Source organism: Terrapene carolina, unplaced genomic scaffold (assembly GCF_002925995.2).
Source record: "Terrapene carolina triunguis isolate 2854851 unplaced genomic scaffold, T_m_triunguis-2.0 Scaffold449, whole genome shotgun sequence".
In the NCBI taxonomy this organism is placed as follows: Eukaryota; Metazoa; Chordata; order Testudines; family Emydidae; genus Terrapene; species Terrapene triunguis.
In genome coordinates, this window is record NW_020664800.1 from 3,746,004 (window position 1) to 3,761,896 (window position 15,893).

The 15,893-nt window shown below is 48.6% G+C and overlaps 1 protein-coding gene across 1 annotated transcript; it reads right to left on the reverse strand.

The window, feature by feature from the left end:
- Window positions 1–2,425: 2,425 nt before the first annotated feature.
- LOC112106818 (ficolin-1-like) lies at window positions 2,426–15,589 on the reverse strand. The gene is made up of 10 exons (XM_024200270.3): window positions 15,479–15,589; window positions 14,032–14,145; window positions 11,505–11,558; window positions 10,794–10,829; window positions 10,370–10,405; window positions 8,820–8,855; window positions 8,109–8,236; window positions 7,015–7,144; window positions 6,307–6,441; window positions 2,426–3,273 (listed from the first exon to the last, which is right to left on the reverse strand). The coding sequence occupies exons 1-10, from the start codon at window positions 15,558–15,560 to the stop codon at window positions 3,020–3,022; spliced, it is 1,005 nt and encodes a 334-aa protein (XP_024056038.2). The 5' UTR covers window positions 15,561–15,589; the 3' UTR covers window positions 2,426–3,019.
- Window positions 15,590–15,893: the final 304 nt, after the last annotated feature.

The following is a 15,893-nucleotide window of genomic DNA, read 5'->3' on the forward strand; positions in this document are numbered from 1 at the left end:
GGGATGCATCAGGCGAGGTATTTTCAGTAAAGATAAGGAGGTGTTAGTACAGTTATACAAGGCACTGGTGAGACCTCATCTGGAATATTGTGTGCAGTTCTGGTCTCCCATGTTTAAGAAGGATGAATTCAAACTGGAACAGGTACAGAGAAGGGCTACCAGGATGATCCGAGGAATGGAAAACCTGTCTTATGAAAGGAGACTCAAAGAGCTTGGCTTGTTTAGCCTAACCAAAAGAAGGCTGAGGGGAGATATGATTGCTCTTTATAAATATATCAGAGGGATAAATATCAGGGAGGGAGAGGAATTATTCAAGCTTAGTACCAATGTGGACACAAGAACAAATGGATATAAACTGGACATTAGGAAGTTTAGACTAGAAATTAGACAAACGTTTCTAACCATTAGAGGAGTGAAGTTCTGGAACAGCCTTCCAAGGGGAGTAGTGGGGGCAAAAGACCTATCGGGCTTCAAGACTAAGCTTGATAAGTTTATGGAGGGGATGGTATGATGGGATAGCCTAATTTTGGCAATTAATTGATCTTTGATTATTAGCAGGTAAATATGCCCAATGGCCTGTGATGGGATGTTAGATGTGGTGGGATCTGAGTTACTACAGAGAATTCTTTCCTGGATGTCTGGCTGGTGAGTCTTGCTCACATGCTCAGGGTTTAACTGATTGCCATATTTGGGGTAGGGAAGGAATTATCCTCCAGGGCAGATTGGCAGAGGCCCTGGAGGTTTTTCGCCTTCCTCTGCAGCGTGGGGCACGGGTCACTTGCTGGAGGATTCTCTGCACCTTGAGGTCTTTAAACCACGATTTGAGGACTTCAATAACTCAGACATAGGTTAGGGGTTTGTTACAGGTGTGGGTGGGTGAGATTCTGTGGCCTGCATTGTGCAGGAGGTCAGACTAGATGATCATAATGGTACCTTCTGACCTTAAAATCTATAAGTCTATGATGCAGAATCCCTGGTGTGTGCAATGCACTCAGATGACAGACGGAACAAAGCGTACAGCCCTCGAGTATTACTAGTTATCACTTCTATAGTGTTGCGCACATGTGCAGCACTTTGTATAGCCCGAGGTTGGATATGTTGCTTTGCTGCAGGTCTGCATTTTGGTTTTGGCTAGAGCCACTGGCTGTATTGTCCCTTTCTAGGGTGAGACTAGAGGTGCCCAGGTGCTCCTCAGGAACACGCAGAAAAGGAGATTTGATGTACAATACAGTGTTTTATTTAGAGTTTAAAATGATCAGCGATATGGCACAGTCAGGGTGGTAGGAATTTCCATTGTTCTTACTCCCTGCGGTCACAGCTCCGTTTCCCACAACACAGCGATGGCTTTGGATGAACATGAAGAAACGTCCTGGGAACGAAGCAGCCCTAAGTCACAGCTGTCACTCAGTGGGGCAGCAGCCTCCAGGCAAGTGAGTCTATACATGCCATGCCATGCTCCAGAGGGGTCTGGATGGAACCAGAGCCAACATCAACAGGAGCCTGAAACACTAGCAAAGTGCTCGGAGAGCTGCTCCCAGAGCAGAGACTCAACTCAGCTGTGATCTGTGAGGGGATTAATGCTGGATAATATTAAGCAAGTTAAACCCGGGGGTAGCTGGAAATGCTTGGATCCCATAGTGACGGGGTGCTCCAATACATAGCTAGAACAATCATTATTTTACAGCCTCTTTTCTCCTGCAGAGAAGACTCTACTCCCCAGACATGCACTTGGCAAATGCTTATTTAGAAGAGAAGTGATGGGCCAGCATCTAAGGGCCCTGTCTCCCCAGTGGTAGGGGGAGCAGGCAAAGGCAGAGGAAGGTGTGGGTCTGGGTTTGAGAGAAGTCTAAGGACTCCCATTATTATTTGCATCACAATGGGATGTGGAATGTCCCCCCCCCCCCCCCCGCCCTGGCACTAAGTGCTGTACAAACACACATGGAAAGAGTTTGTGCCCCAAAGAGCTTGCGAACGACACAGACAAAGGGTGGTGAATGGAAGGAGTACAGTCCCCATGTTACAGAGAGGTTAAAGGTAGGTCTGCACTGGAGCCGGAGGTGCACTTCCCAGCTCCAGGAGACGACCGCGCTGCAGCTCTGATCGAGCTAGTGCACTAGAAGTAGCAGCGTGGCCGCAGTGATGCGAGCAAAGGCTCAGGGAAGCTGCCTGAGTACAATCCTAGAGAGACAAGGTAGGTGAGGGAAGGGATAGCTCAGTGGTTTGAGTATTGGCCTGCTAAACCCAGGGTTGTGAGTTCAATCCTTAAGGGGGCCACTTAGGAATCTGGGGCAAACTCAGTACTTTGCTCCTGCTAGTGAAGGCAGGAGGCTGGACTCGATGACCTTTTGGGGTCCCTTCCAGTTCTAGGAGATAGGAGATCTCCATTAATTTAAATAGCTTTTAGTGAACCAGCTTGTGTTTGGTGAGAGAGACACGCTTTTGAGCGGACCCAAGTCTGTCGAAGGTCCCAGGCATGCCCTCAGGTGGCTCGCCCAAGGTGTTGTGGCCCAACTGCTGCTGATCAGAACTAGTGCATGTACGTCTACCCACGCTGGGAATTACACCTCCCAGCTGCGGTGTAGTCGTCTCCTACGTTACTTGCCAAAGATGACACTGGAAATGGATTGCAGAAGCAATACCTGAACCCCATCTCTGGAGTCCCAACCCACTCCCTTAACGACATGAGCAGGCTTCTAAGCCCGACTCGGTGGAGATTAAGCTTGTCGCTACTTAGTGTCTAGAAAGAGGGTGCCACTTTGGCTCGTATCCCCGGCCATGAACCCTGTAGCACGTGAAGCAGCTCTGTTGGTTGGGCAGCCAATGCAGTCACAGGTGGAAGCCGAAGGAAACGGGTGAAATCAGTGGTACCACAATGAAGATCAGAGCATTAGCCACACTTAGGACCCAGGCGTTGGAGGGAGAAAGGAGAAGGCAATGCCAGGAAAATACAGCTGGCAGAAATATGTTACAGGCAAGAGCCAGAGAGCAGTTCTCTTGCATCGTGTGCCTGCTGGCTGAGCTAGACAGGCCTAAATTTCATTTCTGATTGTTTGTAGGAATAATTATATCCTTTGCCCGTCCTCCAGTTCACCCCATCTGCAAAGCTGGCGTGGGCACCAGTCAAGTACATCCCATTCAGGTTGGACCAATGACAGTCCTTGTACCACCAGGCCCCCTTGTAGATTGCAGCACAGTTTCGAGCGTTTGAGCCCAGGTCGTTGTCATGGTCTCTGGTTGAAAACGGCATGTCCTTGTGTGAGGTTAGTGAATCACCTGTGGAAAATAATTGTGTTACTTTGTCACAAAGATGTTACAGTTCCTTGTCTTGCCAGGGCCTGATCTCAAGCCCGTTGACGTGGATGAGGGTCTTTCCAGGGATTTCAGGCCACGGCACTCAGCATTATCGTACCATATGCTGCGCTGTCATATGTGATCACCTGCTTCGTTCCCCAAATCCCAGCCAGTGAGTTCTGCCACGGGATGGCTTATTTCACTACCCGGCACCAGGAAACCCTTGCAGGGCGGGAGAAAGGCTCTTATGCTTAGTGGAGGAAGGAGGAGAAGGCAGCACATAGGAATTTACACATACAAACATATGTAACGCCAACAGACCCCGGTCGCTGGCACTGAACCGGGGACCTCTGGAGCTTAGTGCATGAGCCTCTATCTCATGAGCTAAAAGCCGACTGCCCCTTAACTAAGGCTGTAGCGCAGACTCAATCTCTCTCACCGTCCATCCCGTTTTTAATGGGACAGTCCCGTATTTAAGCCCTATTGCAGGTGTCTCGCCTTTTTTAAAAAAAAAAAAAAAAAACAAAAAAAAAACAGGCAAATTGTCCACTATTTTCTGGTCAGTCAGCGCAGCCCCGGCCGTGTCTTGTTTGTGGCTGGCGAGTGAGGGCAGGCAGGTGGTGGCTCGTCCGTGAGAGCACGTGGTGGCCTCAGGCCGGGTGGAGAGGCAGGAAGATGACACGTCACGTAGGACAAGAGGCAGCCCCGTGTGTGAGGGGCTAGGGGTGTGTGTCACCTCTCGCCATGTGACACCTTAAGCAGGGGTTCTCAATTGGGGTCTGCAAGCACTTTCGGGGGGGGGGGTCCACTGGGCGCCAATGCTGAAACCCAGAGCCTAAGCCCCCAGCGCCCCCCGTGCCCCCCATGGGGCTGCAACCCCGATCCCTGGTGCCGGGCGTGAAGCTGAAGCTGGAGACGTGGGACTGGCGCCCCGATTGCTGGCTCCCGCCGCAGGGCTGAAGCCAAAAGCCTAGAGCCGGCCCTGGCAGCAGCAGCGCATCCTGCATGGGGGGCGCCCTGGGGCCACTGCGGTTCGCATCGGGGAGCAGCGCCCGCACCTTATGGCCGGGCGGGCTCCGAGCGCGAGACACTCGGGCAGGGCAGCCGGGGCTGGGCGAAGCAGTCGAGCTGCCCAGGGGCTGCGGCAGGGCGGCCAGGAGCAGCAGTGGGGCCATAGAGGAGACCGGTGCCCGGGGCGCTGCCGTGCGGGGCCTGCATCCCGCTCTCTGGGGCTCCGCTCCCTCCGAGGCTGCCCTGCCCCAGCTCCTCAGCTCCCTGCCAGGGCGGTCCCCTGGCTCTGCCCTCCCGGGTCCCGGCCGGTCCTGGCTGGGGGGACCCTGGGCTGAGAGGGCCCGGGAGCCCCGCTGCTTACCCCGACCCTGCCAGTGCTGGAGGCGAGGGGGGAGCGGGCAGAGTCAGCACTGGTGGGAGGGAGCCCAGGGTTGGGGCGGCAGGGGGTGTGGGTGGGGGAGAGCCCAGCAGGGGGGTGCGGGTGAGGTGTGGGGGAGAGCCCAGTGCTGGGGCGGCAGGGGGTGCAGGGGGAGCCCAGGGCTGGGGTCGGGGGCAGCCAAAATTTTTTTTGCTTGGGGCATCAAAAAACCTAGAACTGGCCCCGGGTGGCGCTCCCTCCCTGGACCCGCCATGTGGGGTTGGCTTGAGCCCTCCTGGCCCCTGCCCCCCAAAATAGAAGTCATACTACGCCTATGCCTGAGGTTGCCCCCCCAGACCCCTGGGGCCCCCCTTTCCCTGCTGGGCTCTGGAGTTTTTATAGCATGTGGGGGTGGGGAGCGGCTACTACATAGTTCTGATTGATTCCTGTTGAATATGAGCAATTTTACAAGATGTCCCATATTCAGCATAGGGCAATATGGTCACCCTAGCTTTAAGTGGTCTCGGTGCCACTTGATGGTACAGAACACCACACCCAAGGAGGTGTGCAGGTTACACATACTTTTAGTGGGGGCTGTGCGGGTACTCAACAACTCTTAAATATACTCATCTCAATATGGGGAAAGCTGGGTCTTCTCACTCGGCAGCGTGACCACATTGCCCCGTGATTTCACACCATTACAAGAGGTGCTTTGGGAATGAGGTCGCTAAGTCACTAGAAGAATGCAGTGCTTTGGGGATGCTATTACGTTGCATCTCTTCAGCGCGTCTGTGGAGGTAGTGGGAGTACATGAACGCTGTAGCTTAGAGCAGAGACCTCACTGGCCTCCCACCTCACCGCCTTAGGGTTTCTTTTCTGGTACACCGTTAAGGACAGACGTCCCTAACCAGACAAGTGGTTAATAGAGCCCTGATGGAATTTCAAATCAACGATGTTCAAGTGGGTTCAGAATTCCTAAAATGCCAGTTGGCGCTAGTGAAATCATCTTAGAGATTTGGAGGCTAAATACAAAAACAATGGGCTGCATTTGGTGCTGATTTACCACCACTGCGACCACACTGATTGCACAGTGTTAATCAATCCAGCATTTGTTCCAGTGCTATAGGGAAGATTCCTGTTCTCCAGTCCCTCTGTCAGTGTTTCCTTGCCTGGAACTGAGTTTCCAGATGCTGTAAATAAATTTGATCCTGTGTCTTAGATGCACATTTCTCCCCCCGCCCCCCCACAAGTGATTAAACAGTTATGACAACGAGGGAGGAATTTATTTTGCTTTTGCCACAAGGTGTCATCTCTCTCTGTTGGTTGGGCCTGTTTTTCTTGTGCTGTGAAAGATATAAGACATGCCCAGAACCAGGGGGGGCTCTAGCTTTTTTGCTGCCCCAAGCACGGCAGGCAGGCTGCCTTCGGCGGCATGCCTGCGGGAGGTCCCCGGTCCCGCGGATTCGGCGTACCTGCCGCCGAATTGCCACCGAATCCGTGGGATCGGCGGACCTCCCGCAGGCATGCCGGCGAAGGTTGCCTGACTGCCACCCTCGTAGGGACCGGCAGGGCGCCCCCCATGGCTTGCCGCCCCAGGCACGCACTTGGAGCGCTGGTGCCTGGAGCCGCCGCTGCCCAGAACCTACCTGCAGTGCCTCCAAGAAAGTCTCCAAGAACCAGTTTGTATTTCTCCGTCTCTCCTGCAATCTTGAATGACTTGCACTTGGCAAACTGCGTGTTGTTTTCAAAGTCTTTGAGGTCAATGTGGAGTTCATGGTTTCCTGTTAAAAACAATGTGATCATGAAACACAGTGCAAAAGCAGAATGTGCTCCATCTTTTTGCACTTGACTCAGCCCAATATTTGCAGTAGGGCTGGCGTTACCAAACTGACTTCTACCCTACAATGTCACTGGTCTAGTAGCAAACAGTGCCGCAGCATCCGACCCCCTGCTGAGAAGAGACAGCCTGATTTTCCATCGCTTTGCCCCTTCTGTAACAGTTTACACCAGTGCAAGTCAGAACGAGAGCATTTTACATTCATTTTTGCATTGCAGAGCAAAGAAGAGTCTGGCCCGGAATATCCAGAGCCATCTCCTTCCCTGAAGTTCACTAGTGCCACTGCGTGCTTCAGCCATCAGATGGCTGACAGCCTGTTTAAAGACCTTTCTCTGTTTTAAATGATCCAGCCTCTCCATTAGAGATATAGCATTCTCTGCTTCAGCAGCTTTTCCCAGAAGGGTCGTCAAAAACAGGCTCAGTCCCCTTATCACTATTTTCACCATTGTTAGTGTGTCCCACTGTTCCCTGTAAGGAGGCGGGATTAGACTGAAAAACTGCATCAGTGATTTCTTACCAAGGGATGTCAGCAGGTGGATATTGTCATTCCCCAGCCAGAATTCTGACAGTCGGCTGCCGAAACCTCTCTTGTATGAACCCCAGTCACGGAAAAAATCCACGGAACCATCTACCCGTTTTTGGAAAACCTACAGGGAAAGGAGAGGGGCTCATGTAGGAAACTGAAGAGCGGTGTCTGCCTTTAATAAAAGCTGGGTAAAAAAGGGCAAACAAGACCCGTCCCCCAGTCTCCAAAGGTACACCAACTACTCAGGTGTAAATGGCTTCAATCCATTTCAGTCTCAGTTGAGTAATCGCTCAGCCCTTCTTGGGTAAATGTTCACCGTGAAGAATGGTGCATCTAGATCCCCTATCCACAGCATTGAAAATATATCTGTGACAGAGTGAACTGTCACATGGTGGTGATTGGGGGGGGGGAGGGAAGAGGGGGAGGGAAACCTAAGCAGCTGATTCCAATTAACCAATCCCCTCAGAGACTGCTGGGAGTAGGAGGGCTCTGGGCCTATATAACCCAGACCCAGTTAATCTCAGAGGAGGAGTGACAATGTGCAGGGTGAATGCTGAAGGAGTGCTACAGGGAAAACCGCCTCCGAAAGGAGCAGCAGGAGAGGCAATCGCCTTTGGGGGAAAGGTACTAAGGCTGGGGAGAGCTGGGTACAGGCTGGGGAACTGCTTCCCTAGGAAACTTTGGACTAGCGTGAGAGGCAGGAGAACTTATGGGGAAAAGGGACTAAGGCCTTTTGGTGTAGATGATAAACTAAATATTGATACAGCTCCTTCCAAGAACAGCTCCTATGTTTTCTCTGGCTTCCGCCCCCTCTGGTGGTCAGGCCACTATGGCCCACCAGCCAATAGCTTAGTGGCAGTATTCAATAACTTTAAAGTCCTTTGCATCAGCTCTTACGAAAAGGGTGAATTAAACTAGTCTCTTCAAAAGAATTTAAACCTAACCTCAGCGAAATCCATAGGAATGTCATTCAGTGTCATGGGCTATTGATCGGCTTGCAAAGAACCCACTTTCTCACATCCTGGGACCCTCCTGCAGAACGAGCTTCTGTCTCTGATATTCGTGTACACGTTATTCTCACTTACAATCCATCCCCCCCCATCGGTGTCCATGTCACACAGCACGGTCATGGCATTACAGTCATGCGGGTAGATGGCGTACCAGCCGCTCAGGGTGTTCCCTCTAGCTAACAGCTCCTTGCAGTTTTTTGCTCCTGGACAGAAGCAGAATTTAAAATACTTATTAAAATTCAACATTATTGCAAGCTTTCTAGAACAAAAACACAGATAAAGAGACATCACAAAGCCCACTTTACTGGAACTAAACCTCTGTGACAGAGCCAGGTATTGAACTTGGATCTTCTAAGTGCCAGTCTAGTGTCTTAAGAACAAAACCAGCTGATGAAGAGCAGAAAAATCCTCAGTTCTCAACTGTCTGGGGGCCTGGGCATCAATCTATGCGACCATCCCATTGATCAGCATGATGTCTGTGTATTGTAGCCCTCACAATGGTACTGGCTTTATTAGTCTTCTCATACCTTGGGTGAGTGCAATAACTGAAAACTCCACTCCGTGGTTTTAGCTCTGAAATTGAGGCAGGTTCTTTAAAGACAATATCCATTTCAAATGAGCTTCGCCATTGGGTATGTGTGTTTGTCATGGCCAGGGATATTGTGACAAACACCACGACCCCTACAACAGCAGGGGGAGAATCAAATGTGACTGCATTCTGAAGCCAGGTTCCGTGTTCCCGGAGCAGAATGAGCTGATTGAACAGAAATTCCAGGAAACACTCACCTTTCTTACACTGTACGCTGTCCAGCTCTCGCTCTCCTGTGCAGGAAAATGAAATCGGAAAGGAGTGACTCGATAAACTGCTCATGGTGTCTATCATAAAAATGCTTGTCAATTACAACTACGTGCCTCTGGGTTTGAGATGCACAAACAGTGCCATAAGTTCAGTGTTAAGTTTGCTGGGTTTGTATTTTCATGAGCCATTATTCCTTGGTGGTTCTTCCATTGTCAACTGGATGATGCATTCCCATCAAGGGAGAGGAGTTGCAAGACGCCTGCCCTCCTTAGATGAGAAGGGTGTCTTAGGGCTAGGCAACAGCCAGGGTCAATTTTAGTTTGTGCACTTGAGTACCTTGAGGGTGCAAATAGCTTGTGGGTAAAAAGCAGGCACAGAGCTCATCCTCTTTTTTGTTTGTTTGTTTCTGCTGGACCATGGAGCAGGCCAGCCACGAATGGAGAAGCAGGTTGCATCAGCCCTCCTCCACCTGGGACCCTCAGAATGTAGCATCCCCCCTGTGCACTAGAGAAGGTGGGCAGGGTGTTAGAAGAATTTAGATCTATTAATTGCTCTTTGTAATCCTTGGAGGTAAGGAGCTATAGGGGAGCAAAGGGTTGTTATTAGTCATCCCATCTTTTATAGAAGGATACTTCTTTATTTAAGCAGGAAACTGGCCTTTCTCCCAGGATTCACATGGGGATGGGAATTATGGGCTAACTGGGTCATTTTAACTGAAACCCCTACTCAGAATGGTGCTGGCTCAAATCTGATTAATTTGTACGTTAGAAATATTCCTGGTACTTGAGTTCTGGCACTGGCCAAAAAGTCATCTGTGTGTAATTAGGGGAGTTGTTGCAACACTTGGATGGCCAAATGTTGACATGTTTGTTATGCTAAAAAATGTTTAACTCAGCAGGCTTCACTTCAGTTATGAATGTTACAGAAATATTGCGGGGGGAGGGTGGGGAAGGGGAATCAGTTTGTTGTTTGTGTCCTATGCTTTTAAATACAGTTCTACTCTGAAGAGTGACTATGTACAAATGGCCCTCTCTGACTCTGTCAACACCTCAATAGATATTATACTGAATACACAAACTTCTTAAAATTGCTCTTTATTCATGTTACCACCTCTGTGTTAGACTCTTCTTCTGGTGCCACATCAACAGTACTGTTTACCAAACTCTGGTCACTTAGAATTGTGTAATCCCAACAAAATCAAAAGAACAGCATAGAATTGATTAAGGGCACAACTTGAACACTATAGTATTCCCCAGGTATAAATGAAGGCACTTGTTACTGGTGGTGATGAACAAAAAGGGAAGAACCCAGCATGACTCTCAGATCTCAGGCTGAGTTTGCAAGGCTGGTAAGTGTGGGGGTGTGTGTATGTGTGTGTGGGGGACCTTTTACTTGTAAACTAATCAAATTTCCAGTGGAACCCTTGAGAGATGGGACCCCACTGTGTTACTTCAAAGGAATTCCTTTTTAGCTCAGAGCTGCACTTTAAAGATGAAACTACCGGGCTCTTGGTATGAAAGAGGGCAGAGGTTCTCACCTAGTGTTCCGGGTGCTCCAGGAGATCCTTTATCACCTAAAGAAAGAACACAGGGTCAAATCCTTGTGATACTTGACGATGACACCCTAATCTGTGTAGGGCTTAGGCAATGCCTCGCTTTAAGGCACCCAAGCTTGGAAACATGGCCCCAGTGTATGACATGGATGTGCTATGAATGGAATTACTGAAGCAGAATCCTGCTGAAGTATCTTGCTGAATGTGTCCACCAGGAAGAATTTCAGAGGGCCCCTTCTGCCTGCCTAGGTGTTGATGTCCGTCTCCAAAGGCAGGACTTGGAAGTCCTGATAAGGCCTGGCACATGTGAAAATTGGGCCCATCCTGGACTCTACTAGCTGTCACAGTCCATCACCTTAGATAATGTGGCTTCATAAAATCAGACAAGAAGAATGATTTGAGCTCTCACCTTTTGTACCTGGGGGACCAGCAACACCTCTGTCCCCTGATAAGAGAATGGAAAGGATTAGCAGAGCTGCAGGCATCTCAGAGTTGTGAGCTCAGAGCTGAAGGCAAATCCTGTTCCCATGATCAAGACCTATGGCAAAGGTTTGGCTTAGGAGCTCACCGCATCCTCGCCAGGCCATGGAGTGTTCTCTGATCACTACTGCAGCCTCCAATCAAGCTGCTGCTCCTTCTCCCAGCCTGGGGAATGGCCAGTGGTTCCACCACTCCATTGATCTGCTAGATCTACCCTCAATCTTGCCCTTGCCCACACCCTCCCTGTCCTGTCCCTACTCTCCCTCCATAGCAGGAGATCCTCTGGAGCAGGGTTCCATGAGGCACAGGGCATTTATAGCCCTGTGTGGGTTCTTGGTATTCTGCCCCTGCTACCTGGGCAGAAAATTGCACCCGTTCATTTTTGGGCATAGCCCTTCATGGCTACAAAAGAGGGGCTGGGATTTAGCCACCTTGTACATTCAAAGGAGCATAAGAACAGCCATACTGGGTCAGACCAAAGGTCCATCTAGCCCAGTATCCTGTCTTCTGACAGTGGCCAATGCCAGGTGCCCCCAAAGGAGCACATACTCCTTGGAGAGAAGAGACAAATGCTTTTAGGACAGTGGCTGTTATCTCTATCACCTTCCAAGAGCACAAGGTTTTCCACTGGTTACTTTACCTTTCAGCCCCTGTGGTCCTGCCTTCCCAGGGATTCCCTGTGTTCCCCGAACACCTACACAACACAGAGAAAGAGACTAAATATCTTACAAGACAAATGTTGACATATATTTTACTAAGATGTGGAGTTTGTTTCTTCCACACATGTTACATTTGGGAGTTCCCTCTTTGTCCTCTGCCTTAAAACCAGAGGATGTAGGAAGAAGTTGCTCTTACTGGAAACATTAATGACCTTGTTAAGCTATGTAAACTGTGCCCAGATACCATGGTGATGGGTGCGATAAAGAAATGAATGGAAATAGCTATATGTGCTATTTTTTGGTCAAACGACTGCCTGAAAAATGCTCTGGCAGCACATTTTTTGACTTCACAGCAACACTCCCACGCAGTGGGAAGTTTGAGTAACCCTGAAGGTTTAATCTTGATGGGCTAAATTTCAAAATAGCTCACATCCAGCATTCCGGGCTTTAAAAACAAACAGAAAAAACCCTCCCTCTTGGCCACTTAGTTCAATACCTTAGTGATAGCTGAGCTTTTTTGTAAATCTGACCCTATGAATATCTCAAAGATTTAGCAGCTAGCGGCTCCAATATTTATTGCCTAGATTGTTTCTTGGGGACATCATTCATGTATAGCGTATTGTCCCCACCATGTGGGACCTAGAAGACAAACAGCTCATTTCTCTATATGTGGCACCCCTTGTGTTTCCATTGTGAATTGCCAGTCGGGGGAAATGGACACTCTCTCTATGAGAGCAGAGATCTTTTAAGCTCATGTCTGTTGCAGAGTGAGCGTCTTACACTGTAATCGAGATAGTTAAGGCAATTATTCCTATGATGGGGGTATCTCCAAGGACTGAACGCTTATTATTGTCCTTGGTGGCCTCAGTGGGCAGATCTATGCTAACTCTAGTGTGTTGGCTCAGGATCTCAAGGCTTCCATGACATGGATTATTACACCAGCTGGTTTGGGGGCTAAACTCTTCTTTACAGGCATGCTCTGGATGCTGTCTTTGGGATGGTGTTGGAAATGGAGGGTGACACCATTAAGGGTCAACATCGCACCTCCAGTGCGATGCTGGGGGGTAAAGGGACTACTCCCATGCCACTTGTGGTGGTGTACCTCTGTGCATGGCCTGATATCAAAAGTTGATGGACCAAGCGGGACTCTGTATTATTCAACTATGGGTCAACTCTGCCAGTGGCTTAGTGAGGAATGATAATCGCTTTGTTGCCCAATCATTGACAGATTGTTGCCCAGAGGTCCTCACAAGTCACCATGGCGCTCGTGATGGATGTACTAGAAGGGGAGGTGATGAGAGTGCCTTTAGTGCTGGACCCAGACTGCATCTAATGGATTGGAATACAGAGACTTTTGCATTTCTTAGCTTCAACCACAGTGCTAGCAAAGAGAGACACTTCTCCTCCTCTACTAAAGCATCCAGGAGACCTCAGCCAGCAGGGTTATTCAGAGTGTCAGGCAGGTGAATACATCCAGAATGCTTTCCCTCTGGGACAGAATAGGGCTTCTTCCAGGGTGAAGACTTTTCCATCTATGGAAATCCATATCAAGAGCATTTGGTACATGCTCCAGAGTCCATGTCAGAGCAGGAGATGACCATGGGCATGGCTTATCTTGGACAGTGTTCAGTTAAGTCACTCTTCAGGGTGGAAGAGGCACTGAGGAAGCTGGGCATGATCACCTGTTTACTGGGCACAAATATTTGTCATTCACCCTAGGCTGAGCCACAAACACTTGTCTTGGAACAAACATTTGTGGAGCATTTAGACTAGTGCCCACGTTGTGCTAATTGCCAATTAACCGCTATTAATCAGTTAACTCTAGTTAAAACAGGACCACAGTCTAGTCTTGGCAAACCTTCTGTAACTGGCTCCTGCCTTTGGAAAGCAGCCCTCCTCATGGGCTGTTAGATATGCAGGCTGGTAAGCTTCAGATTGTGCTGCTGGGCTCAGCCAGCCCGGTTATTGACTGTAGTTTGTACGTTCAGGGTTAGCTGAGGTTTTAGGAAGGTCGAGATGTGGGAGTTGTTTGGTGTGACTAACTGTTTTCTACACAGCTTGGCTACTTTTGTTATAAACATCCTAGTTAGGGTTGCCAATTTTGGTTGGACGTATTCCTGGAGGTTTCATCACATGACCATCTTTCATTAAAGAGTAATCTTGAATTCCTGGAGACTCCAGGACAATCCTGGAGGGTTGGCAACCCTAATCCTAGTGCAGCTACTCTTTAAAACAAACAAAACAGTGTCCAAAAGAGAGCTGAGTTACAGACAGTGTTGCTAAATGCTGGCCATGAGAAGACATGACATACAATAGATCCCTAAGTAACCCAAACCTCAAATCATAGAAATCCCAAAACTAGGCTGGTATCCGAACTGTTCATGTCAGCTTTCTCCACTGGTTCATGTCAAGAAGCTATTAAAATGAAGAAAAAATAGAGAAATCATTCACGCATCTATCCATCCTCATCACTCGAATCAGGTTCTCATTCAGTGCCTGGGAATGTACCTTTCAGTCCTGCAGTTCCTGGGTCACCTTTGGGTCCTGCGGCACCAGCCATGCCAGGGCATCCTTGGAGAACGGCGAGTTTATCGGAACCACTGAGTCCCACTATCCTCACCTCTGGAGTAACAAACAAATCAACAAATGACTCCTGTAAGAGTCTCAGGAGCTGAAACCGTCTTCAAAGGGTGGTGGCAGTGGGGAACCTCGCCAGACCCATTTCTGGGTACTTGTAGGGTCCTATTGAAGTGCTCCCAACATCTGAGCACTTCAGTCTAATATATTAATCCCCATGACCCCCTTGTGAGGTAGGTCCTGCCTAATGTTGCAGGAAGTATGTGGCATGGCAGGGACTTAACCATGGTCTCCGACCTCCTAGGTTAGTGACCAAACCATGGGACCATCCAGCCTCCTGATCAAATCCCGATCAGAACCCACAGATCTCATTTGTTAGCTATAAATGCAAAAATAATCATTTCACTCTCAAATGAAATACACAATATACTGCTGTGAAGATGATGATGATAAAAGAACTGTTTATACAGAACAATTACTACTCTAACTACATGTATTTATTAAACTGGTTCCGCTTCAAAGATAGGCTGATCCTAAGATAGCAGTGGGAGAACCACAGATCATGGGTGGTTCTCTGAAATGTATCGATCTCCTAGGCCCTGAAATTAAGCAAGAGCTGCTGAGATTTCTTGTACTCACTGATTTGGGCCAAGTCAGAATCTCACATGAAATAGGTTTTCCTGTGGTGTCATATTAATATGGCTTCTGGTCTTGGATGAAACCAGGAAATTCACTCAAACTTCAGAAAAGTTTGATTTGGTTCAAGAGGGGTGTGTGTGTAAACTCAGGCTGGCTCTTATTTACCCAAAACCATGTGGGTCCTCCCTAACTTGCTGACGTGTTGCAATCTTGAGGCACAAGAGACCTCATGAAGGATGGAATTTCATTCTGTATTTCTCTATTGTAGCAATTCAAATATTATGGCATTTAAATGGAAGGCCGTGTGCAATTTTTAATGCTCTTGAGAGACGCAACTTGTATAAATTCCAGCACTCTTCTGTGGATAGCATGTTCAAGAAAGACCTCAAAATGCCTGTGTATAGAGTCCCACAGATCTGTTATCTAATACAGCATGCCAACAATATGCTTTGAACAGCACTGTTGATTAGAGAGGATTAGACAACGAAATGCTGCAATTATACTACAACTGCAAACTACCTTCTCTTCAAAATTTATTTTTGCCCTGGAAAATCTGATAATTATTAATTCTACATACCCTGGGGTTTCTCTCCTATCCGAAGAGGCCAGCCACATTGGAGAGAGGTTATAAAATAAAGTCTATAAAGAGTCCATTCAAATCTACTTTGCTCTCAATTGTGCAAAGGAAGAAGTAGGAAGGACCAGATCTTTGAAAGTAGCAGATTTGTGTCTCTCTCACCTGGGCAGGTGTCTTCTGTCTTGGCAACCACTGCTGCTATGGAGAGTAAAGCGATGAGGGTTTGCTGTGTCGCTGTCCCCATAGCAGATGCTTCCTCTGCAATGGCAGCTCCAATTGTGTTCTTGTCCCAGTCTCTCTGCTTCAGCGTTTCAGGGCAACACAAGCCTTATATAGGCAATAAATAAAATAGTAAACTCCACCTCCCAATTCCTCACCCTTTCATCCTCCACATTCTCTTTCCCATGAGATTGCTTCAGGGGAAAATGACACAGATGTAGTCACTCAGTAGCCATGGTGACCTAATTTTAAAACTCAGACCCACTTATGTTCCTGTAATCTGGCTTTGGGTGCGCTTTATAGGAGAGTTTCAGCTATGAGATTCAGGCCACATTGAACTTTTACTGCATGAGGGACA

Coding starts and splice junctions, on each gene's coding strand:
- LOC112106818 (XM_024200270.3), bottom strand. CDS start 15,560: ATGGGGACAGCGACACAGCAAACCCTCATCGCTTTACTCTCCATAGCA. Junction 11,559..14,031: donor AGGAACTGCAGGACTGAAAG/GTACATTCCCAG, acceptor TGTGTTGTGTAG/GTGTTCGGGGAACACAGGGA. Junction 10,830..11,504: donor AGGACCACAGGGGCTGAAAG/GTAAAGTAACCA, acceptor TTCTCTTATCAG/GGGACAGAGGTGTTGCTGGT.